This window comes from Camelus ferus, chromosome 13 (genome assembly GCF_009834535.1).
Source record: "Camelus ferus isolate YT-003-E chromosome 13, BCGSAC_Cfer_1.0, whole genome shotgun sequence".
Lineage (NCBI taxonomy): Eukaryota > Metazoa > Chordata > Mammalia > Artiodactyla > Camelidae > Camelus > Camelus ferus.
Window position 1 is genome coordinate 11,744,294 of NC_045708.1, and position 24,498 is coordinate 11,768,791.

General features: G+C 56.0%; 1 protein-coding gene and 1 long non-coding RNA gene across 2 annotated transcripts in view; both read left to right on the plus strand.

Annotated features, from left to right (window-relative positions):
* ARHGEF10L (Rho guanine nucleotide exchange factor 10 like) overlaps positions 1-24,498 on the plus strand; it is a 134,280-nt gene that overhangs the window by 85,735 nt on the left and 24,047 nt on the right. The window contains 6 exon segments of the mRNA XM_032495298.1: positions 8,495-8,616; positions 13,015-13,101; positions 14,246-14,472; positions 16,119-16,167; positions 16,169-16,274; positions 21,593-21,741. Coding sequence (XP_032351189.1) covers positions 8,495-8,616; positions 13,015-13,101; positions 14,246-14,472; positions 16,119-16,167; positions 16,169-16,274; positions 21,593-21,741 — 740 coding nt within the window.
* On the plus strand, positions 566-2,317 carry LOC116668269. The gene is made up of 3 exons (XR_004325364.1): positions 566-1,957; positions 2,076-2,196; positions 2,306-2,317. It is a non-coding gene; the product is annotated as an uncharacterized LOC116668269 (long non-coding RNA).

The following is a 24,498-nucleotide window of genomic DNA, read 5'->3' on the forward strand; positions in this document are numbered from 1 at the left end:
TGTGTGTATGTGTGAGTACGTTGGGGATGTCCAGGCTCAAAGGGGTGGAAGCTTCTGAGTGGAGGGAGGTGGTGCAGCAGAGGAACAGCTGAGGCCAGAGGCTCTGCTTAGTGACCTTGGACACCTCACTTCCTCTCTCTGAGCCTCAGTTCCTCCATCTGTAAAATGTGGGAGTTGCCAGAAAATAAATTAGTGGTTGCCAGGAACCTGGGAGGAGGGGGGAAAGGAGAGTGACTGCTAAGGGGACTGCTAAGTGACTGTGGGGGTGATGAAAATGTACTCAAATTAGAGAGTGCTGATGGCTGCCCAACTCTGCGAATATACTAGAAACCAGTGAAATTATTTTCTAAAAGGATGGGTTTTATGGTAGCTCAATTATATCTCAGTAAAACTGCTATTAAATGACGATGCAGATTAGACTAAACTTACTGTCAGTGAAGTCTCTCTCTTTTTTGTATACTTTTTTTTATTGAAGTACAGTCAGTTTACAGTGTTGTGTCAATTTCTGGTGCACAGCACAATGCTTCCGTCATACATGAACATACATATATTCCATTTTCATATTCTTTTTCACCGTAAGCTACTGCAAGATATTGAATATAGTTCCCTGTGCTGTACAGTATGAACTTGTTGTTTATCTGTTTCACATATATTAGTATCTGTAAATTTCAAACTCCCAATTTGTCTCTTCCATCTTCTTCCCCTCCAGTACCTATACGTTTATTTTCTACCTGGGAATCTGTTTCTGCTTTGTAAATAAGTTTGTTTGTCTTTTTTTTTTTTTTAGATTCCATGTATAGGTGATATCATATGGTATTTTTCTTTCCCTTTTTGGCTTGATTCAATGAATTTTCTCTTTATAACTTTTTCTCCTATGCACCCCCTAATAATAATATAGATAAATAATGGACATTTATGTTTACAGAGTACTTCCTGTCTTATAAACATTTTTCTAAGCATTTAACCCACATCTCTTTCATTTCACATTCACAATAACTCTAAGAGGTAAGTCTGTTGTGAATCCCTTTATACAGTTGAGGGTTCTGAGGCCCAGAGAGGTGCAGTGACTTGCCTGAGCTCACACAGTAGAAAGGGGCAGAGTCAGCAGTCAGAACCTGGGTAGTCGGCCCCCAGAACCCACTCTCGCTGCCTGTCCATTCTGCTTCCTCAGGTTGATGAGCTTCTGCCTGCCAAACCACATTTGTTAAGTTATAATTACTTATTTGTGCTTTTTTATAAAGACTGACAAAAAGCCTAGTTTCTTGCCGATCAGAGCTATTATGCTGTGACACGCTAGAATTCCCATTTGCTGATTCCGGTCAATAGCAGTGATTTTTTTGGGTTTCGTTTTATTTTTTGTTTTTGTTTCTGGCGTGATCCTTCCCTAGGTAAGTGTGCATTTCCAATAGATTTTAAAACATTTCTGGAAAGGAGTCAAGACCTTCATCGATGGCTTTCACCAATTAAAAAGCCTATTTATTGAGTCTCTATAGTAATTTTAGGCATCAGGGAAAAGAACAATGACAAAAACAGAAAGGTCCCTGCTCTCAAGGAACGTACAGTTCACGAGGGGCAGGCAGAGGTTACACAAGGAGCAAATGAACAGTGGGGGGTGCTGTCAGCGGGGTAGAGCTGGCCACGTGACTGGCACTGGCCGGGGGGTCTGGCCTGTTGTCAGGGAGGGCTCTGAGGAGGTGACATCTGAAGCCCTGCAGAGATCTGGGCAAAGTGATCCAGGCTTTGGAACAGCAAGTGCAAAGGTCCTGAGGTTGCCAGAGCTGGTGAATCGGGGGAGAAGGAGGCATGTGGAAGCGGGGAGCAGGTTTTCCAGAAAGCCAGGGTGAGGTGTGTGGACCTTGTCCTGGACGTGTTGGGGTGCTGTTCGTTGCAGCGCTGAGAGACGGACAACAGCATGACCTGACTTCTGTTTAAAGTGGATCATTCTGGCAGCTGTGCGGTGAGGGCACATGGAGGTTGGGGAGGGAAAGGGGCGAAGGTTGTAGCTTTGGAGGGGCCAGTTTCAGAGGCTTCTGCTCAGCCAGCCCTTTCTTGGATCTGGTATTGACATTGTACAGGCCTCCACTGGATGTTTCTGGGTGACCAGGAGGCCTGCGGACGGCGGAGGAAGGGTTTTAAGCAGAGGCTGCCCCTGCCCTGGCAGAGGACTGTGGGAATTCTGGCCGAGGAAAGATGAAGGTGGGATGTCTGCTGGGCCCCCAGCTGCATGCCCCCCTCTCTCCTCTACCTCTCAGAGCGGAGCATCTTGGGCAGGTGACCGAGTCCTGTTTGTACACCTGCTCTAAAGGTTTGAACCCCCACTGCTTTGCTGAGTGGGCCTTGGTGTTGGCGGGAGAGGAGCGGACTGTTGTGAGCATCCCCGTTCTCTGTGAAGACGCTCAGCTGCCTTATCCCCACGGTTTCACTGCAGCAGAAGTTTTAATGGAGGAGAGTCATTTGAAATCTTATTTGAATGCTTGGGTTCCCCTGGGGCTTGAATAATTTGTTTCTTTTATTTTGCCAGTTTGTTTTTTTATCTGCAGTGCCTGGTACAAGGGGGGAGGGTGGGGAAAATAATCTGACCCCGTTAGAAATAGAATATGTTAAAAACATTTATTCACCAAGGCTGTTAGTCCTTTAATTATTATTTTTTTTTTCTGTATCCTCCTCTCTCCCTGATGACAGCATGCTGAGATCATCGTGCACTGAAGAGGAGAGGGCTGGAGTCGGGGCGCCTGGGGTCTGGGATGGCCAGGGGTCAGTTCTACCCCTTGAAAGGGCAGGGGTCCTGGGGAATCTGGGGACCTAGTTTACGTCCCAGCGAGGCCACTGCCATGAGGTGCGGCCTGAGAAAGGCAGGGCCCCTCCCGTCACTTGGCTGCGAGTTCCATGGGCATTTCCCCTGTTGCATTTTGGCATCTCAGCACCACGAGAAATGGAACCAGACCTCGTGGGTTCAGTTCCCAGCTCTGCTGCTTGTCAGCTCCTTGCTCTCTGGCTAAGGAATTCGCCTCCAGATATTTTGGATTCTCCATCAGAAAATAGGGGTAATGCCATCACCCTCCTCATAGGGCTTGTGCAAAACATACGAGGAGATGGTTCCTGGGGGATGCCCGGCACATGGGAGATGCTTCTAGGATGGGGGTGTCTGCATCTCATAGCAGGAAAGTGACCATCCTCGGGTCACTCACAGTTTAGTGCAAAGTAGGGCCAGGGTATCCTCCACCTCTCCCTGCCCATAAGTCTCCTGTCCATAAAGGCTCTGGAGAAGGGTCACTGATAGGAGGCCCCAGAGCAGGTAGAGAGGAGGTTGGGGGCTTCTGGCTCTCCCTTCCTGTGTCTCCCCCATCCCTACAGCCCTAAGTGCCGCACCCCAGGCCCAGATTTGCTGGACCCTTTCTCTCCATGGCCCCCCTTGTTCCCACCCTAGAGGACCTGGGCCAGGCAGGCTCCAGGCTGATCATACACTTGTAGGGACAGATCTGCCTGCTGGGGAGGGCTTGGCGAGCTCTCCCTCACAGCCTCTGACTTGGTGAGTTTTCCAGCCCTCAGTTCTCATAGTGACCCCGATGCCCCACCTCACAATGGATCCAGTTACAGAGTCCTGAGTGTGTCCCGGGCCATGTGCCGAGCGTGTTCTAACTCTCATCTCTCATCTCCACTAACCCTCAACCAGCCCAGAAGTCGGCGCCAGGAACTGCCCAAGGCCTTGGCTGGGAGCAGTGGGTCTGCCCTCCAGGAGGGGGGCTGAGGGCACTGGCCCTGGAGCCCGACTCGCGTTTTACCCCAGCTGAGTGACCATGGCCACCGCCTGGCCTCCCTGGACCCCAGCATCTCTCTTTGCAGGGGTGGGGTGCTTGGATACAATGCAGGTGGAGGTCTCAGCAGCCCCGACGTCTGTGGCCATGGCCAGCAGCATCTCCGTGGTGCTGGGAGGTGTGAGGGGGCCGTGGATTTAGGAAGGTAGAGGAAGGCAGCCCGGGCTGTCCGCTGGGGCAGCAGCTACAGGAAGGACTCTGCTGGGACTGAACACAGGAGGAGTTTGGGAGGCAGGTGGGGCTGGAGAAGCAGGGCAGGGCTACAGGGTAGAGGGGCGGTCTCAGCCGCCCTGAGGCATAGTAGCAGGCATCCTTTTAACCATGAGGGCGGTGATCACAGTGGGTGCTGTATCTTGAGTGCCTAATACACACTAGGTATAGTTTTTCCAGTGCTCACAACTCCAAATGGTTGGAGTTAATTTTCCTCATTTTCCAGACGGGGCCACAGGCTCAGAGGTTACACACACGGCCTTTCTGGCAGGGTCAGCCTCTTGCAGCTGTCAGGTTCCTGAGGGCTCGGGGTAGGGGGAGCGGGCAGGGTCGTGGGCTCCCGCTGCCCTCCGGGATGCTCTCGAGTTCTGTGGGTGCTGGCTGACTGAGCTGGGCGCTAAATAAGCCCCCACTTAACGTCAGTTGGAAATCGTGGCTTTGCCGTCGGTGCTAGTTCTTAATGTCACTTATCCCAAGCGGGCTTTCCATTTTCAGCCGCAACAGCCTTCTAATTTGGGCTCAGCCACTCCGGTTTTGTGACGGGAACAATGGCAGTGGCAGATGGGGAACAACAACTCCATTTTCCTTTAACGTTCCCAATCGCAGGCAGGGAAGGCACCATCTGGAAGGAGAAGGTCAGATCATTAAAAAAATATATAGTAATAAATTGCCAGGGCTTGATGGGCTGTGTTGGGGGGGGCGGGGGAGAAGGAGGGATGAACTTGGCGCTGCGGTGATGGGGGCGGGGCCGGGGTTACGTCCACCTGCTGAGCCGCAGTCGAGGAAGCGGGCTGGACTGCTCTCTGAGCTCCTGTCCGGTGGAGGCGAGGGTCTGCGTGATGGTGACCGCCTTGGGAGCAGGGTCAGGCTCTTCAGTCTCACTTGTCTTTATTCACTGTCCAGAGCTTGTCCGAGAGGCAGTGCGGCGGCCGCGATGTGAGCTTCTGCCAAGGAGAGGGTGTGCCCCGCAGGGGCACATAGTCAGGCTGTACAAGGTGCCCCCCTGGGTGTTAGTTCCTTGGCTCCTGGGCCCTGCCTTTGACTCCCCTGGCCTCCATTTCCCCAGTGTAGACGGGGATGGAAACACTGACCTCCCCTAGTGGCTGTGGAGTTGAAATGGGTCGACGTGTGTACAGGGCTTTGTAAGCTGTGAAGTGCGGTGCACACGGTGATTCTGTTACGGTGACGCCATCCTGTGCGTAGCTGTCCCTTCCTTGATGGCCTCTCCTCTGTGATGGCAGGAACCAGGTTTCACATGACTCTGTCTCCACGGCCCAGTGGGGTGGAGGGCCCGACACTGGGAACACCTCTGCACCTGTTTAGGGAGTGAGCTCAACACCCTGCGAACCCGCTGCTTGAGGGGGTGGGCGTGTGAGCCCCAGAGGGGCCGGTGCTGGGGCCTCTGCCGGCGCTGGTTGTTCACCTAATAATAATCCGTGACATTTGTGAATGTCTTCGACTTCTCAAACAGTGTCTGCACCCGCCACTTCATTGCAGTTCCCCGCACCGTGACCGACATGCAGAGCCACCTTCCTCTGGTGGCAACAGCATTTTTAAAGCCGCTTTATTCAGGTGTGATTGACAGACAAAAAGATGTACATGTTTTGTGCATGCAACCTGATGAGTTTGGAGGTGAGCCTGTGAACCCCGTCACCATCTATGTCATAAACAAACCATCCCCTGGAAAGTCCCCTCCTGCCCTTTTACTTACTGTTGTTATTTTTTTGGTGTGATAAGAATACTTAACCTAAGGTCTACCCTCTTAGTGAACCTTTAAACACACAATACAGAATTGTTACCTATAGGGACAGATGGTCTTTAGGCTTTACTTCTATGTAAAGTAATTTGGTCTTGTATGAACGAAGCTTTGTACCCTTCAGTTGATTCCTCCTCGTTCCCCCTCCCCAGTTGATGGCATTTCTCCAGTGCTCGCTCTGTGCTGGGCAGGGTGGGGGTGTTGAGGGGTGGTGGGGGGAATTAGGGGGGAAGTGAGGGTGTGTGACTGCTCTTTGTGGCCATCATTCTGATTGGATACATCTGGAAAATGGGGAAGAGACTTTGTTCATGCCACACAGGGGTGTTGATGGTCTGCTGTGTGTCCAGCACTGTGCTGAGGGTGGGATGGTGTAGGGGATGATATGGAAGGTTTCAGTCTTGATGGAATGTGGGTAGAGTAGGGGAGCCAGTGGGCACACACGCACATGAAACACTCCTACAGGCACATGCATGCACCACACATCCACACACACACGCATGCACACGCACACACACACACAGAGGGAAAAAGAGGCAAGCCAATAAAAGAAGCAGAAATTGTGGTAAGGGCCATTACACACACCAACTGGCTGAGACAGAAAGTGATGGAAGTGGGGGAGGGGTGGGGTGATGGACAGTCAAAGGCCATTCTGAGAAGGTGGAGGTGAGGGGCGGAGCCAGCCCTGGAGAGAGCTGGGGCAGCATTCCAGGTGGAGGGAGCTTCCCCGGCTCGCCCCATTTAAGTTGCTGAGGAAAGCCTAGCACAGTGGAGCCTGTGACCGGGGGATGAGGCTGGGAGGAAGGGTGGGTCCTTGCAGCTCTTCTGGAAGAGGTTGGATTTTCCGAGTGGACAGGGACTCGATTGCCAGTTATAAGCAGGGAAAGAGCAAGGTCTGTGGAAGTTTTGCAGGATGGCTCTCTTTGCTATGGGGGACTGACTGTAGAGGGCAGGAGTTAGCACGGAAAGACGGGTTGGGGGGTCCCATGTGGCTGCTGGGTACCAGTCGGACTGAACTGACACTTCTGCTTTGCCACTGAGTAGCCATGTGCGGGGGGAGGGCTGCTGTCGGACCCTTTAGCTGATGACATTTCCTCCCATCTCCAAAGCTCTAGGCACCCCTCATCTTGATGTCATTGCGTTAAGCAGCTCCTCTCACCTGGGCTGCCCTGTCCAGTGTGTCTCGCTTTCCAGGGCAGAGCTACCTCTTCATTGTCCAGTGTCACCATGTCCAGGGTTGCTCATGCCCAGCGACGTTAGTGGGGGTCTGGTTGCTGGAAGATTGCCTGGTTTAGTGTGAAGAACCTGGACTTTGAGTCAGACAGACCTAAGTCCCTCTGTGGGCTCTGCCTCCTAGCCGTGCACGTGACCTAGTCAACCTACTTAATCCCCTATTGTCAGTCTCATCACCTGTAAGGTGAAAATCGTTATTCTGACTGTGCTTGGTTACTGTGAAAACCAAGGCAGGGAACATGTCTAAAGCACTTAGTGTGCTGACGCGGGGACACGTAGTAGGCGTGTCTGAGCCATGTGCTGCCCTGCTGTCACCGGGTCCCTGGAGGCAGCCATCACATGGAATAAAAAGAAGATGGGCTCTAGCAGGGAGGAGTCCCCGGGAGACAGTGGTTTACTCACTCGCTTACTCTCGCATTTATTCTTTCAACCCATGTTGGCTGAACACTTGAACACTTACTATGTGCAGGCCACATGCTGGGTGCCAGGGAGACAGTGGTGAACAAGACAGCCCAGATCCCTGCTGCCTTGAACTCACATTCTAGAGACATCTGGAGACAGACCATAAATGAGGAAACAGAAAACATGATTTTTGATTGTGGTGAAGGCTGTGTGGGAAGTAAGACAAGTTGCTTAGTGTGGTTCCTGAGAGAAAGGGGCCATCATCGGCAGGGTGGTCAGGGAAGACTTCTTGGATGTGGTGGCATGTGAGGGAGCCCAGACCCATGTGAAGGAGATGCCGCAGAGAATGTGGTTTAGCAGATGCTCTTGAGCGCAGTGGTCTCCAAATGAGAGTCGGGGGTCCAGGCTTGGGCCGAGTATTTGCACTTCTAACAGGTCCCCAGGGGCTTCGATGCCAGCTGGACTGGGGGACCCAGAGGCAGGTGACCCCCTAGGTTTTGGGGTAGGTCTCAAAGGAAGCAGGAGAGAGCCTTCCTCTGGACCATCGTCATCACAGTCAGGTATAAAAGCAGCATGGCTGTGTTGTCACAATCCAAAAGCATCTTGTCTGTCTGCTTGTTTTCGGCTGCCTCCCACCTCTAGAAGGTAGTGGCGTCAAGGTAGCAGGGGCCCAGACTGTCTGTGTTCAGTGTCTTGATGCTTTTTGAAGCCCTTTCCCATGTGTTATTTCACGGGATCCTTGCAGCCACTGCAGGACGAAGGCATTTTCATCGTCCCTGTTTCATAGGTGAAGCAAATGAGGCTCAGAGAGTTGGGGGTGGGATTTGCACAAGGTTGCTCAGGGAGATGGTGAGCAAGCTGGGACTCAAACCTTAGGTTTCCCAACTCCCAGCCTGGGATCCACAGTGGGACCACGGAGCGGGGCCCGATTTCATCCCACTGGGCAGGCGTACGGCTGGGGGAGCTGTTGGCTGGGTCAGTCCGCATGCGGGCCAGGCCTCGGGGCCTGCGGTGGCTCCCTGGGCTGGCAGGGCTCCTCGGACTCTGACTGGCTTCCGCCACCTCCTTCCTCTCGCCGCAGGAGAGGAGAACCAGCCGGGCTGGCTGTGTCCAGACGAGGACAAGAAGAGCAAAGCCCCGTTCTGGTGCCCGATCCTGGCCTGCTGCATCCCTGCCTTCTCCTCCCGGGGCCTCAGCCTGCAGGTGAGTGGCCCGCATCTTGCTGAGCCCACCATGAAGGTGGCTCTGGGGACAACCGGAGTTTCCGGGTTGTGCCCACAGCAGGAAAGACCTATGTTCCAGCTGCCGCTGCTCAACTTCTTACTGGTGGAGTCGGTCAAGCCTTTTTGTGGCTCTTGGCGTCAGCTCTCCCACCAAAAAAACGGGGTAGGTGCCCTCTGTGGGTCAAGCGAATGGAAAATTCCGCCCTTTTAAGCTAACAAATAGCAATGATCTCATCAGTTGATGGCATGACTCCCAGCTCAGAAATGCCAGACTTTGTGGGTTGGACCCTTGATGATGCTGCCGGGGAGGGGGTGGGGTGGGCAGCCGGCTTTGGCTCCACAGCGGTCACACCTCCCATTCGTCAAGCTCCCCAGTGCTTTGCTGTCACTCTCTGGTTTTAATATTTATAAGAATCCCATGAATAGATGTTTCCAGATCTATTTCACAGTTAAGGAAACTAAGGCTCAGACAGGTGACATGATTTTCTAAAAAACAGCACAGCTGGTAAGGAATGAGCACAGGAATTGGAAACTCGCTTTGACCCCAGCACCTCTGGTGGTAACTACAGGGATGCTCAGCTCCAATGTCATTCGTCCCTGATGTCCTGGCTGAGCTCACTCCTCCATCAGGAAGAGTTACTGCCCTCCTTCTCCCAAGAAGATGAGGTCATCTGAGCTTTGGGGAGGGGAGAGCAAGCTTGGGACCTAGGCCCAGATTGGTCCCCAAGAGAAACTGGGCTGTCGGCTGGGGCTCTAAACAGCTGAAAGAACATACCCTTGAGACACCGGTTCATTCAGTCTTGCATCCGTTCTGCATATAACTTTTGAGCACCTACTGTGTGCCAGGCCCTGCGCCGGACACTGGGAATATGATGGTGACCAAAACGTACAAGGTCCCTACTCTCATGTAGCTTTCAGTCTAGAGGAGGAAGACCGGTCATACCCGCCCCCGGCACTGGCAAACAAAAGGAAGTGGAAAAGAGTGATGAGTGTTACAAAGAGAATCAATCAGATATAATGGATACAGAGATGGGGCCACGTAGTAGGGGGGTCGGAGAGGGCCTCTCGGAGGAGGCAGCATTTAAATGGAGACTCGAATGGCGAGGAGGATCCAAGCCCGTGAGGGCCCAGGGAGAGGATATTCCAAATAGACAAGCTAACGCAGACGCCCACGATGGGAGCGGGCGGGGCAGCCGATGCGAGTGGCTCAGTGAGCCCGGGGCGGGGCGGGGAGCCATCTGCCTCCTCGCACTGGGGGACCTGGGCCTGGGAATCTCCTCATTTGAAGCTCTTGGGCCTGGGGACCGGTTGGCTGGAAGCATCCTCAGCCCCGTCCTGGCCCCCCGCCTGCCATCTCCTGAGGACCCCCCAGCTGTGTGCGCCAAGGGGACCGTGAGTGACTCTCCCAGGGCAGTGGGCCTGTGGAGCTCCTGAGGGACATGCCAGCGCCTGCATGTCCCCATTTGCTGGGCCCCAAGACACCGTTCCCGCTCTGCCAGCGCCGGCCTCCCACCCCGCACCAACAGATGTGCCCCATCAGCTCTGTGCCAGCAGCAGGGGAATTAGGGCCTCGGAGTGCCAGGGCCAGGTCGTTACTGCAGAACAGATGTGAGAGTGTCGGCCGCCGCCTGGGCCCCACTCCCAGCCCACCGCCTCTCCCCAGGCCCAGTCCCAGGGGCCCAGGACTCGGGCTCCGTGGCTGGTCTGATGGGAGCTGCAGCTGCGTGTGTTCTCCCGGAAGGGCTTGCCACTCAAGCCCCTCTCCCAGCGTGGACCAGATCGGCACTCTTGCACTGCCAGCTGGATGAGGGCATGTGTTGGGTTCTTTCCCTCAAGGGAACAGGGATGCCGGGGCTGCAGGAAAGAGCATCTCTCCTTTCCGTGCTGAGGGTGCCCGGTGCCTGCGCTGGGCTGCACCCAGGCCTCCTGACTCACAGGGAATTGTTTGGGGGTGGGTAGAGCACCCTGGGAGCCACCCTGCCCTGGGTTTGAATCTCAGCTGCCTGGCGTCAGAAATGCCTCTTCAGCTCTTGGTGTCCCAGCTGCGTCTTCAGTGCGGAAACTGGGGAGGCCCCGGTGTCTCCCTGTCTGGGTTAAATGATTCTTGTCGAATGCTTAGTAGCTGCCGTGTGGCATGCCCTCAGAGTTCAAGAATCGGAAGCAAATATCTGATGACATTTTGGTCCCCAGGAAGGAAAACACTGGTGTCTTGTTTTGGGGGATTTCCAATGGTCTGACTGCTGAGGTCTTAGGAGATTCTTCTTGGTCCTCCGGCTCCATCCCAGCTGGGGGCCTGTCCCTGGAGGGGAAGAGAGGGCAAGGGGAGTGCTCAGTGCAGACCCATTCCCCCTTGGGCCGAGGCCCAGTTAGAGGCCGGCCTGGGGGCAGGGGCTTGGGGAGAGGGGTGTGGTACTGCCCACTCTGAGGAGCTTTAACATGCAAATGCCTTGGGGGCCCGGATCTGCAGCCTGGCCTGCCTAGGCCTCAGTACACTAGCCAAGCGGCCTCTGTCCTGACCGTCACCCTCCATCAGCCAGAATTGCTATTCGGGGGTCCCTGTCTCCTTACCCTGGGCCGCAGTAGGAACAGTCGTCTGGAACAGCCTCCCCTCATAGTGTTGTCCTGCCGATTGAGTTACTGCGTGTAAAGGGCTCTCACATCCCACAGGAAGTCCCCGGTAAGCAGTGGCTGCTGCCGGGTGCCCAGCCCTGTGCTAAGTACTTTACATCCTATCTCTGGTCCCCGTGGCCTGATGCGACGTCAGGGTCCCCACGACCATGAGGAACTGGCTTGTGGGGTCACCCAGCCTGTAGCAGCTGAGCTGGGACTGGGGCCCACCTGGCTGTGCCCACCACCTGCCTCCTTTGCCCAGCCTGTGCTCTGCTCTGCTCTACACGCAGCACCTTGGTTTTGGGGAGTCGGCTTCCTGGCACGGACGGGACTTCTGGGCCCAGGGCCCTGCCTGTCCAAGGAGCTGTTTGAGTTTTTGCCATCGTCTTGGCCACAGAGCCTCTTGATTCGGCTGACATCCGACCTGCTGGAGTTGCCATGGAAACGTCTGTGCCAGGGCTACGGTTGCCCCCTCCCGGTCTGAGAGGTGGGGGGCAGCCGCCTGGCAGAATGGGCCAGGCACCCAGCTGGATGTGCCCCGCCAAGATGCAAAGTGATGGGGAGCAGGGGCCTGAGGGTGCCCAGGAGGCCAGGCCTGAGCTGGACCTGAGCTCCCAGCTGGGCAGAAGTGGGAGTCTGGTGTGCCGAGGCCTCCAGCGTGGCAGCCTGGCCTCTGGATGGAGTTCAGCCACGAAGGGCACTGTGCTGGGAGTCGAAACTGAATTCCAGTCCTGACTCTGCCAGTAATTTGCCGTGTGACCTTGAGCCAGTCATATGCCCCCACCCTCCAAACTTCAAGTTTGCTGACTCCTAAATGAGGGGGCTGGGCAAGGTGACCTCTTTGGACCCCCTCACCTATGGTCGTTAGAGATTGTATGAGAATATTCCAGTAGGGCTGGGACCAGTCAGGTCTTCAGCACCAAGGGAGAGCAGCACCTGCCTGCCAAAGGGTCCAGGGGTGGTCGTGTTCCCCCCAGGGGAGGCGGGGTCGGGGGGCACCTTCAGTTCTCCCCGCTCTGCCTCCTTCCCCTTCCGTCTAGCTGGAGTTTGTAGCCAGGTACATGAAAGGGCCAGGCCATCTCCTTGCCTTTCTGCCCTGGCCGAAGAGACAGACAGGCAGATTTAGCTCAGGAAACAGGCCCCAGAGAGCTGCCTGGTGCAGGGTCTGGTACAGGAGATGCACAAGGAGCAAGCAGCTGGTGGCCCTCAGTGACAGCCCATTAAAAATGGAGACCCCGGTCCCCTTGAGTGGCCTGCACAGGCTGTCGCGCACGCTCTAGGTCCTGGTGGGGTCATCGGCAGAGGGTTTCTGTTGGCCTGTGCATCTCCTCCACCGTGCTTCTCTAGGGGCTGCAGGAAGGCCAGGGACCCTGGCACTGGCCTTCTGCATGGCGTGGGGCAATTGCATGTCTTCTGTGGACCTTGTTTTCCCCATCTGTATAATGAGGAAGGTGGGTGTTAGTGGTTTTCAACAAATCTTATCTGGAAATTGCTCAGTTTGAAAAACACACTGCTGGCCAGAGTTTCATTCCGGCCCCTTCCAGCCAGAAGGTTATTGGAGAGCGATAGTTGAATGTGAGGGCATAGGAACTGCCTGGACAGGAGCCCGCTGAGTTCCTCCCCACCTCCCCCAGGGACCTTCCCTCGGGGCCTGAAGGCGACCCAGGAATCTGCAGGTTTAACAGCCCCCTCGGGTGGCTCAGACCACGGTCCTGCATCTCGGGGACCTGAACCCTTAACACTACCTCTGCTGTCCCTATCTCCGCAGCTTGGGGCCCTGGTCCACAGTCCTGTCAGCTGTCCCCTGCTGGGCTTCTCGGCTGTCAGCACCTCCCTTCCACAGGGCTACCTCTGGGTGAGTAACCCTCGTGCCTAGCCAGGGATTCCGACCTTAGGGCATGAGCTGGGAGGGTGGCATCTGGGACAGGGTGCTGGAGAAAGCCGCCTGCCTTCTGGTCCCCATTTTGGGCACCTTCTGTGCCAGTCTCTGAGCGCTCGGCAGGTGCAACAGGAAGCCAGGGTCCAAAGAAGTGAGCAGGACTCGCGCAAATGGCCTTGGTGCCATGAAGGAAGTGGATAGGTTGCTGTGCAGAGCGTCTAAGTGGCAGATTCTTCATGCCAGGGGTCAGGGGGCAGGACTGCCCATCTCTTGCAGAGATCCAGCCCACCTTTCTGCCCCTGGGGTTCCTGGCAGAGCCTCTCTCATTTCAAATGGGCGCCCCGACCCCTGCTCCTGGTGGTGCAGATTGTGGCCTCCCATAGATTCCCCGAGGTTCTAGCCTCACCACCCCGCTGGTCATCCTCTAGTTCCTCTTGCTTGTTCCTCCCTCCAGGAACTCAGGCAGGAAAACTCTAACTTACCCTTTGGAGTCCAGCTCAAATGTCCCTTCTGAGGGTGATTTGTTCTTCACTGTTTACCCAGTGTCTAGTACATGACGTATCCATCCATTTATCTGTTATCCTTCCTTCCATCCATTCATCCTTATAATCATCTGTCCGTCCATCCATTAAGTCATCCATCCATTCACCCAGTCTTCTGTCTCTTCCTTCCATCCACCCATCTATCTCACCATCCATCCACATCCATCCGTTCAGCAAGTACATTTGAGTGCCTGCCACGTGCTAGACACAGAGGTAAAACAGTGAACAAGACAGAGGAGGACATTGTAAAGGGCAGAGAGTATGTTCACTGTTTGTTGGTTGAAATTCACCCTAGAGATAAGGGAATACAAAGCTGACTGGGTATCTAGTCCATCTTAGCTCTTTACCTGATTTCCTTTGGTCCCTGAATCTAAATTGTTGCCACGGCAGCTGGGAATGAGTGACCTTCAGTGACAGCAGGGTATATGCGGGCAGGAGGCGGGATGTTCCTCTTGATGCCTAACCCCGTGGCCAGGAGAAGTTTGGGATGCGTCACTGGCAGGGCAGGGGCTGAGCTCGGCCTCTGCTCTCGTGGTCCTCGCCTGACACCTGATGGCCTCTCTGGGTCTCTACCCCAGGTCGGGGGCGGGCAGGAGGGCGCAGGGGGCCAGGTCGAGATCTTCTCCCTGAACCGGCCCTCGCCCCGCACGGTCAAGTCCTTCCCACTGGCGGCCCCTGTGCTCTGCATGGAGTACATCCCGGAGCCGGAGGAGGGGGAGAGTGGAGACCAAGAAGAAAGCCGCACGGCTGCGGACGCCTCAGCTGGAGTGCATCCCACCATCTGCCTCGGGCTCCAGGATGGCAGGTGAGGGGCCAGGAGGAGGGGTGAAGCATAGCCCTGGGCAGGGCTGGGCGAGGCGGGGGCTGTCCCTGTAGCTTTGGCTTGTCACCACCCCCAACATTCTCCACCTCTGGTTGGGAGCAGGAAGTGGGGCCAGGGGTGCCTAGTGTAGGAGCCACAGCATCAGGGGGCTGCTTTGTGCAAACTGGCTCCCTCCCAAGTAGGGTGATGGGTAGGGTGGTACCAAGGGGAACGCTGGCTTCAGTGTCAGCCGAAGCTGGATTTGGATCCACTGTTTCCTCACTGTGGATCCTTGGGCACGCTATTTGACCACTCTGAGCCTCAGTTTATTGTCTGTGAAGTGGGTGTTAGAATCTCCCCACTCAAGGCCCCTGTAGGAGTCTACTGGGTCATGGGACATGTGAAGCCTTCTGGTCCCTTTGCCGTCATTGACAGTGTCCACCCATCTGGGGTCCCAGTTAGCCCTGCAGGGCAGATGAGGGCCCTGGGTGTGCCCGGGCTACGAGATCTGCTGGCAGAGGGAGCTCCCCTGTAAGACACGCCTGGAGCTGGTGGGTGAGTCCTGTGGTAAGGGGAGCCCCCCGCCCCACAAAGCTTTAGCCTCCTGGGAGGTCCACCCTGCAGACGAAGAATGAATATTCATCCTGGTTAACTGGAAGGTGAAGATGGTGATTAATAGGACCCTGACATGGGCCGCACCTCCTCATCCTCTTCATCCCCAGGCTTTTCACGCCTGTCCTAGAGTCACTGGAAGCGGGGAGAGAGGATGTTTCCCGAGCACCTACTGTGTGCTGCTTCTTGGGCTGGGCTGTGAGCCTCAGAGCAGCCCCCCAGTGAAGTGTTTTCTCCCGTTTCCCACACAAGCAACTGAAGGAGGAGCTAAAAGCTAATGTACGTAGGACCAACTCGGAGACTCCATAATGTCCGGATCTGGATCTGCAGAACCTAGGGGCCCAGTGAACATTTTTTGTTTTTAATGAGCTAAAATTAAACAATGTAAAATTCACCATTTTAACTATTTTAAAGCATATGTTCATGATGGGCAGCTGTCACCACTACATAGTTCTAGAACATTGTCACCCCCCAAAGAAACCCCATATCACTCCTGTTCCCGTCCCCCAGCCCCAGAACTCATTGCCCATCGCTGTGGATTTATTTTTCTGCACATTTCATACAAACGGAATCACGTGATGTGTGGCCTTTTGTGGCTGGCTTCTCTCGCTCAGCATGATGTTTTCAAGGTTTATCCATGTAGCACACGTCAGTGCTTCATTCCTTTTTGTGGCCAAGAGGTGGGCATCACCGCCCCATTTTTTGGAGAGATCTGAGGCTCAGCCGTCCAGGTCAGTCAGCTGGAGGTGGCAGGTCTGGATTTGCCCTCGGTCTGTGTGACCCTAAAAACCATTCTCTCAGCTCCTCTGTTGTGCCGACTCTGGAGCACCCTGTCTTCTATGGGACAGGGGCCAGGAAGCACCCTCCTCTAGAAGCCCCCATAAGGAAGTCTGAGCTACCAAAGGGTGGAGTGCCAGGCTGGTCACACAGCAGGGAGGCTGGCTGAGTTAGAGGGGGTCCTGGAGCCCTCTTCCTAGGAGGGTATGTGGGGAGGGGGCAGGTGGGGGGTAAGTGAGTCACCCGGCCTCTCCCCGCAGCATCCTGGTTTACAGCAGCGTGGACACAGGCACCCAGTGCCTGGCGACCTTGCAGGAGCCCAGGCCTGCAGCCCGTGCTCTGCCTGCGACACAGCCCCTTCCACCTGCTTGCTGGCCTGCAGGACGGGACCCTTGCTGCCTATCCTCGGACCAGTGGTAAGGATGGGGGCCTGGAGGGGCGGGGCAGCCCTGGGCTCTGGCTGAGAGCCAGATCCTGCACCAGAGCAGCTGTGGGAGGCTGGCCATGGAGGCAGCTCAGAAAAGAATCAGGGAATCGAAGTGCCGGGGAGATTGGGGATCCCTGACCCTCCCTGGGATCCCTGCAGGAGCCGGGTGGAGACTGGTGGTTAAGAGCAGGGCCCCTGGGCTCAGATAGACCTGGCCTCACGTCCAGGCTCTGTCCTGACAACAGCTGTGACTGAGTGAGCAGCGTCTCCTCTTTGTGCCTCGGTCTCCTCATCTGTAAAATGGGAATATTGGTAACACCCGTTCCTCATGGGTCCCTGTGGGTTGAACAATTCAGTGAAGGCAAAGCAGAGGTCCTGGCGCAGCGAGTGCCCAGTGGCATTAGGCATTTCGATGTCCATTATTTTACTGAGCCATTGATGGCACAGATGGCGACATCCGGAGGGTGAGGCTGATCGTGTTCCGGCTGCTGTGCGCCAGGACGGGTAGCGGTGCTGAACGCGGGCTCATTATCCTCATTCTCACTGCGACCCTTGAAAATTGCCTCCTCTTTACTAATGCTAAGTCTAGGGCTAAGGGGCGGGAGGGACACGGAGTGCTGTGGTCCCCGTCCCCTTGAGGCTGGTTCAGCTCCCTGTTTGATGAGCGGAGCTGGGCAGAGCGGAGAGCTGTCCCCCCGCCGCTCCCCCAGAGGGGCTGATGTGCCGGCGGCTCCGCCTCCCGCGGCCGCGCGCCTCTGATTGCTGCGTCATCACAGCCTGTTGCGGGTGATAAACGGATATTTGTACTGAGCTTTTTTTTTTTTTTTTTTTTTTTGCCACTTGGCACTGTGTTGGTATTTTAAATTAGCTTTTGATAAGGCATTTATAGTTTTTAATTAAAGCGGGTAGAGGGAGGGAAAAAAAGTCCCTCTCGCCATCAGACGGAGCGTGCGTGTGAATGTCAACGCGGGCTCAGATCTTCAGAGATTTCGACCAGGGCTGCTAAAGGGACTTCCCCGCTCCGGCTCCCACGGGAGCCCGGGAGCCCCGCCCCGCCCGCTCTGGTCCCCAGTTTGGCTGCCTCTGGCCCTTCCTCTCTTGGTTCCTGATTCATCAGTTTGGGTGCCCAGGTTGGGAGGAGGTGAGCAGGTGGACCAGTTTGCGGGGGCTGCCATGACCAAGCACCACGAACCCAGTGGTTTAAACAGTGTCAGTCATTAATCGTCTCACCTTCGGGAGGCTACACGTCCAAGGTCAGGGTGTCAGCAGGCCTGTGCTCCCTGGGGCGCTGGGGAGGGATCTGTTCCCAGCCACTCTCCCAACTTTGGGCAGTTCCTTGGCTTGTGGGACCATGACTCCTGTCCTCACATGCTGTTCTCTTTGGGTGATCCTGGGTCAAACATCCTTTTGGAATAAGAATCCCAGGCATGTTGGATTAGAGGCCCACCCTCCTCCAGGGTGACCTCATCTTAACCAGTTACATCTGCAACAGTCCTATTGCCAAACCAGGTCACATTCTGAGGTACTAGGGGTTCAGACTTAAACATATGAATTTTGGGGGACACCATTCAACCCTTAGGGGGTGGGGGTGTCTAACCACTGGCTTTCAGCCTGAGGTTGGCGCCTGGTAGTTTGTCAGAACTGGAAGAGCCACTGGGGACCATTGGACCTCACACCCTCATTTTCTGGGTGGGAAGGGACTCCCCAGGGTCCCATGGGTGAGCTGAGACCTGAACCCAAGGGTCCTCCCTCCAGGGCTAGAGTCCTCTCCAGGTTTAAGCAGGCCTCTCTGAGCAGAGCTGGGTACCATCTGGCCTGGAAGAGGCGGTTGAGATGTTCCAGCAGGCTCCTCGCCTTGTAAACATTTGTCCACCAAATATTTACTGAGCACCTACTATGTACCATGGATACAGTGGCCAGTAACAGATGTGAGGCTGCCCTCACAGTTTACAGAGGGAGACACATTAAGTTTATAGATAAGTCAAATGAACAGGCAGCATGCTTATAATTATACATCATGCTGAGGGTGCTAAGGGGAAGAGCAGGGTGTTGGGTGAGAGCCTGAACCCCTGAGCATGGGGTGGGCTGGTCAGCAAAGGCCTTTCTAGGGAGCGGGATCCTGAAGCTGAGACCTGAAGAAGAAGTGGCCAGGCAAATGAAGAGTTGTGAGAACAGTGTTCTTGCAGAGGGAACAGCATATGCAAAGGCCTGGAGGCAGGTGGTTGGTCTGGTGGGGGAGGTCATCTTGCTGGATAGTAGCCAGCAGGGTAGACAGTGCCAGGCAAGGTCTGGGAGCAGATGGGCTTAATCATGTGGGCCTTGGGTTTGTCTCAGTTGATGGGAGGTAGGGGGAAGTGTTGGAAATGGCTAAGCATTGTGCCCCTCTGGCTGGTGGACAAGAGCAGAGGCTAGAGGCAGGGAGGCTGTCTGGGAGGAACATGTACATGTCCATCTAGAGCCACTGGAAGGCAGGGAGCAGGGTGGAGGGATGGATCCCTCAGCAGGCTTGGGGTGGGGAGGGGCTGTCCCTGCTCAGAGCTCACACTGATTGTGTTTAAAATCTTAGAATTGTGGCCTGTGGGGACTGAGAAGAACCTTAGAGGTCAGAGTTCTGTCCCCTTGGGATGCAGATAGGAAAACAGCCCTAGCAAAGGGAAGGCTCTTGTACAGGGTCCCACCCTGGGCCCTCGAATCAGGGACTCCTGTCCTGTGTACTTTTTCATATAACAATATTGGTATTATTAAATTTTATCAGGTTAGTCACTGTCCTGGAGTCGGGACTCTTAGAGGGTTACTGGAGGCGCCCAGCAAGTGCAGGAGTGGTTGATGCGCATGAGACCCTCAAAGGTATCAGACCCTAGGCCCTACCCCAGGCAGCTGTGCTATTCCAGGAAGTACAGAGTAGTACACGGGCTCTGGTGGCCATCACTGCTAGGCCTGTCGGGCAGAGCTGGCATTTCCCAGTTTTTGGGATGTGGTTTCAGCATCCCTGACTGCTTCCCCTCTGGCAGCTCCCACCTTAGCCGTAAGTGGCAGGAGCTCCCGCTTCTGGCCACAAGCACTACTCACCACTGGCCACTGGGGGGCGCTCAAAGCCTTGCATTTTTGTGGCTCTGGTTTCCTGGTGGGAGTCAGGGTCCCCTGTGGAGGCCTGGCCTCCTTGTGGTCACTCTCCCCTCCTGGATGCCAGTACTGACCCCAGGGATTTTGGAACCTCTTGGAACCTGAGAGGGTGGCAGGGATTGGGGAAGGAGGCTAGGACCTGGGTCAGTGGAGTTCCAACCCTCCTTGACCCACTCCGCTTGGGTGGCTTTGTGCAAGTTCTCGGCTGCCTGGGTCTCTGCTGTCCCATTTGTCAAGTGGAATCAACACCCTTCCACGGGCTGTCGTGTTGTGGCAAATAACAGCAAGCAGCCGGAGCTAACGAAGCAGCAGGTCCTGTCTAGCTGCATGGTTTGGACCAGTTTCTTAAACTCTGTGTCTCAGTTTTCTCAGTTGTAAAACAAGGATAAGAATAGAACCTTCCACACAGGCTGGTGGGAGTTTAGGAAATAATTCATGGAAAGAATGCCTGGCGTGCCTGTGCATAACAGAATGCGGCAACAGTTGTCAGCGCTCCTGCCTGGGGGCCGACCTTGTGCTAAATGTTCTACACAGTTCATGTGATCTCTGCAGCATCCGGCGAGGTGTAGGCATGGTTATGACGCCCACTTTACAGATGAGGAAACTGAGGTTCAGAGAGGCGACATCACCCATCCGAATCCATGCAGAAGTCGAGAGGCTGCAGCCAGGATTCTGGCTCAGCCTGCTTCCCACATGCTTATGTTCATGGGCTAGAACTAACTGGATGGGTGTCGATTGGTGGGGAGGTTCCTGTTCCCCAACTCTGAGCTGAGCTGGGAGTCTGCCAATTTTAAGTAGGACTCAAGGCGAGAGGAGAGCCTGTTTTACAGGAGGGGACAGTGGGGTGGTGGAGGGGAATCTGGCCCCTCCTCTGTGGGCTCCTCCCCATACACGCCTCCAGCTCTGCGGACAGCTGTTCTCCATCTTGCTACCCAGCGGCTGGCTCAGAGGGAGGAGGGCCTGTGCTGGGGTAGTTTTGCATCCCTTCCGGAGACCCCATGGAGCAGGGATGAGGGTGGCTGGGCCCTGGTGAGCTGGTAGCAGGCTCCGTCCTGCCTCCCAGACCTACTCTGCCCGTCTCTCTGGGGTGCCCCCCACTTTCTGCTCAACTCTCCTTCCCTGCCTGGCACCCTGGCAAGACAGAACAGCCACTGGGGTTCTGTGTGGCATCTGGTGTGACTTCAGAGAAAAACCAGCCCCACTGAACATGGCTTGCATGCCAGGAAAAGTTCTCGACGTGTCCTTGGGTGAGCCGAGCATCCCTGAGGCGGGCAGGGGAGAGCCTCATTCAATGCCAGGCCAGGTCCCTTCGTCTGTCCGCCTTCAGGGATAACGGACTGGAGACTGATGGCCTCTCAGTATTTCCTCCTTCCACACCTAGGGGTGGTGGCGTCTCTGGAGAGGGAAGATCATCAGAGATCTTGGTAGAGGTGACAGAGTGCCTGGGAGTAGGTGAGAAGATCTGTGGGAAGGCAAGACTCAATCTCAACAAGTTACAGTGTCAGAAGCGTCCTCAGAGACACTCTTGTTGGCACCGCCTTCCCCATTTTACAGATGGGGAGACTGAGGCCTTGAGAAGGGGAGAGATGCATTTAAGGTCCTAGGTGAGCTGCTGGCAGAATCAGGGTCAGGACACTCTCTGCTATGTCTCTCTGCCTTTTTGGCAGGGCTGTGTGGATGTTCCCTCTTCTGGGAAGCCTCCCTGGGTTTCCTGTGTGCAGAGTTGGTTCCTTTCATCTCAGCAGCTCTCAAGAGCCCCTGGGTGCGCCTGGCCATTTGTGCTTGGCACCCTGTCTGGTAACTTCTGATTCATCCGCTGTTTTCTCCAGCCAGCGGGGGTTTCCTGGAGGGCAGGGTCAGTGTCTGATTCGTTTCTGTCACCCCAGCACCCAGCACACAGCCTGGCATGGAGTAGGTGCTTACTAAGTGCGTGTGGAGTGAACAGGAGAGAGGGAAAGGCAGGGAGGGAGGGAGAACTGGGGAGTACAGCCCCTAAAGGGGGTGCAATGTAAACTGAGCTGGATGGGAAGAGCCGCCCTCCCACTGTGGGGAGGAGGAAGGGCAGAGAGAGGGGCCAGCAGGTGCTGTGGGCCGTGGGTCCCTACTGTTGAGGACTCCTGAGGCCCTGACCTGTTGGCCACTCCCCATCTCTGCTCCTGACCTGCTTTCTTCCTCTCCCTCCAGGAGGTGTCCCCTGGGACCTGGAGAGCCCGCCCGTGTGCCTGACTGTGGGGCCTGGGCCTGTCCGTACCCTGCTGAGTCTGGAGGACGCCGTGTGGGCCAGCTGTGGGCCCCGGGTCACCGTTCTGGATGCCACCAGCTTGCAGACTCAGGTACCGGCCCTGCTTCGTGGCTCGTGGCCCCAGGCCTTGGGGGTCATCTCTGGGTACAGCCTTGCTGACCCTTCTTAACCTCTACCTGGCACTGCTCCCGGCTCCCAGTGGCGTCTCAGGGATCATCAGACTTTGCTGGGAAGCAGAGGGGGCCAGGATCCCTGTTGGGCCCTGCCCTCTGCCCGGACGGGTACCCCTGGGCTGCCGTAAGGGGAAGGGTCCCAACTGGACTGCACCATGAGCCCGATCCTCAGTTGTATCTGCTGCTGCCCTTGGAGGTGAAGCTGGGGTCCCTGCGCTCGTACTGGTACCCAGGACCCAGCTGTCCTGAGAGGACAGCTACAGTGTGGACGCAGCCATCTCGGACACTGGGCTCTTTAAACACGTGGATGTGGAGGCTGCTGAGTCCTGCCCTGTCCATCACTGGCGCCGCCCAATTCTTGGCCCCTGGGATGAGAGCCTGGTTTGGGGGCTCTTTTCTGGCATAGCCAGGGCCGTGATGGTCACTGACTAACAGCCTTGCCACAGCCCAGGGTCCATCCCAGCGTGTCTCCTCGAGCGGTATTTTGGCGATGTTTGCCGTCATTTGATTGCTTGGATTATCAACTTGAAATGAGCTGCCCCCAGGCCCGGAGGGGAGCTGCGGGGACGGGCTCATGGGCAGAACAGACTGACTCCCAGTGAGCCTCCACGCCAGGGCCATCTTGCCTGCATGGCCATCTCTCGTATGGCCATAGATCGGCCACTTGACAGCCAGGCGAGAACACAAAGTTGGGGCCTGAGATCGTAAGGTCACGGGCAGTTAGGGCTGGATCCCGGATAATACAGTCCTAGTTTGGCAGAAGGGGACCCTCAGGGCCAGGGAGCTGTGGGTGAGCCTGGGTTCCCGGAACTGAGCCTCTGGTCCTGGGCTTACTTCCCCATTTTTGATGAAGCACCAGGCGCAGCCTTCGGAGCTGTGCACGCATGGATCCGCCTTCCGGTTCTGCCTCTTACCTTCTGGGGCCTGGAGGGGCATCTGTGAGCACTGGTTTTCTCATCTGTGAAAGGGGCATAAGCATCCATTCCTGGGGTCCTTTTGCCCACTGAGTGAGGTAAGGCTTCCAGTCATGGTCCTGGTAGCCCGGAGATGTTTGACTAGCGACTCTTCTGGGTGCTGGAGTGGGGAGGTGGGAGTGCTTCACCCGCACCTTAGCCAGCAGTGAGGGGTGGCGCCGTGGGGGCGCCGGGTGACTCCTGGGCTGCCCCGCTTCAGGGGAGGCTCGAACACCCCCTCCCCCCATGCACTGCCCATGACACTGAGGACTTCTGAGCTCACTGGTGCTGCCGGGACCCAGCCAGGTGGGGTGGGCTGGGGAGGGGCCAGGAAGGCGCCAGCAGGAAGCACCCTGCTGCGCCCCGCCTCCAGCTTCTGGATTTCTTGCTCCTCTTTCTCCTGAGTGGAGCCGGGGTGGGGAGGGGGATCCCCGAGCAGCAACAGCCACAGAGTCCCCTCTTAGTCCCTGGATGTCTTTGAGGGGCTTCCTTGCTCCCCCCAACCTTGCCATGTCCCTCCAAAGGCCTCTCACCTCCTTGACCTTCCGAGAGGATGGTGAGCAGGGGGAGCTGGCTCCCCAGGGCCTTAGGGGTCCCCGACTGGCCTGGGTCTCAAGACATCTGTCAGGAAGAAGAGTGAGGCCCCCCTGCAGCCCCTTCCCAAGCGCCCCTGACTGTCCCCACGCCAGGCCCAGTGCCTTCCCTGCTTTCTCCTGCTGGCGTCCTGCACAGGCTCTTACTCAGCCCAGGAGGAGAGCCGTGTTGAAGGGGTGCTCAGCCAGCAGCTGAGCCTTGGGGCTCCACTTAGGGCAGTGGTGGGAGGGAGGGGGCCCCAGCCATGCCCATGGGGTACTCAGTCTGATGGGGGAGACACAGCCTGCCCTCTGTTCTCTATGTGGGGAGAGTGAGCCCAGAAATGTGAGGAAGCCAAGAGCAGAGTGAGGATGAGATGGGAAGAGGCAGGCTTTCAGAGCTCCATCTTGGCCAAAGGACACTGTTGGCACTGCCATCAGGGGAAATGAAACATGAGAGGAGGAAGGCAGCCGAGGTAAGTGGGAGGCAGGATGTGAACTAAGAGGTGTTTTCAAGGAAGAGTCTTCTAAGAAAGAGTCTAGAGGCTGCAGGACCCTGAAATCACAGACCTGTGGGAGCAGAGAAGTGACTGATCATTGGGGAGGAGCTGTGGGCAGCAGGGCCTGAGGAGCTGGTGAAAGCTCAGCTCCCAGGGGGCCCCTCCTAGACCCACAAGACTTTCAGGATGGGGAGGGATGGGGAGGCATCATCAAAGGCAGAGGCCTGTTCCTGTCCTGGCCATGCCCACCTCGGGTCTGCTAGGCACCCGGCTCCCTTGCCAGCAGCCTGCTTCAGATGGGACCACAGCTCTGTCTCCACCAGGCTATGCTCCCTTGGACAAGGCACTGAGCCTTCCTGGGCCTCAGTCACTTCATCTGTAAAATGGGACGACCGTGGGCAGACTGGGTGGGAAAGTTTATGTGAAAGGGCTGTTTCACCCGGTGCCTGGCACATAGTAGTGTTGGATGAGCCTTGCTTATTGTTGTAATTATTTGCCTAACCTAAATCCTTTTTGCCGTATATGTGATTTGTTTGAAAAATCAAGCTGCTCCCTTAGAGTCGGTGCTGTTGGGTGTGAGGCGTGTGTCTGCATTGTGGGTCTGCCATCCCCTCACTTCACTGGCTGGAGGGCTTCCTTCTGCCGACCAC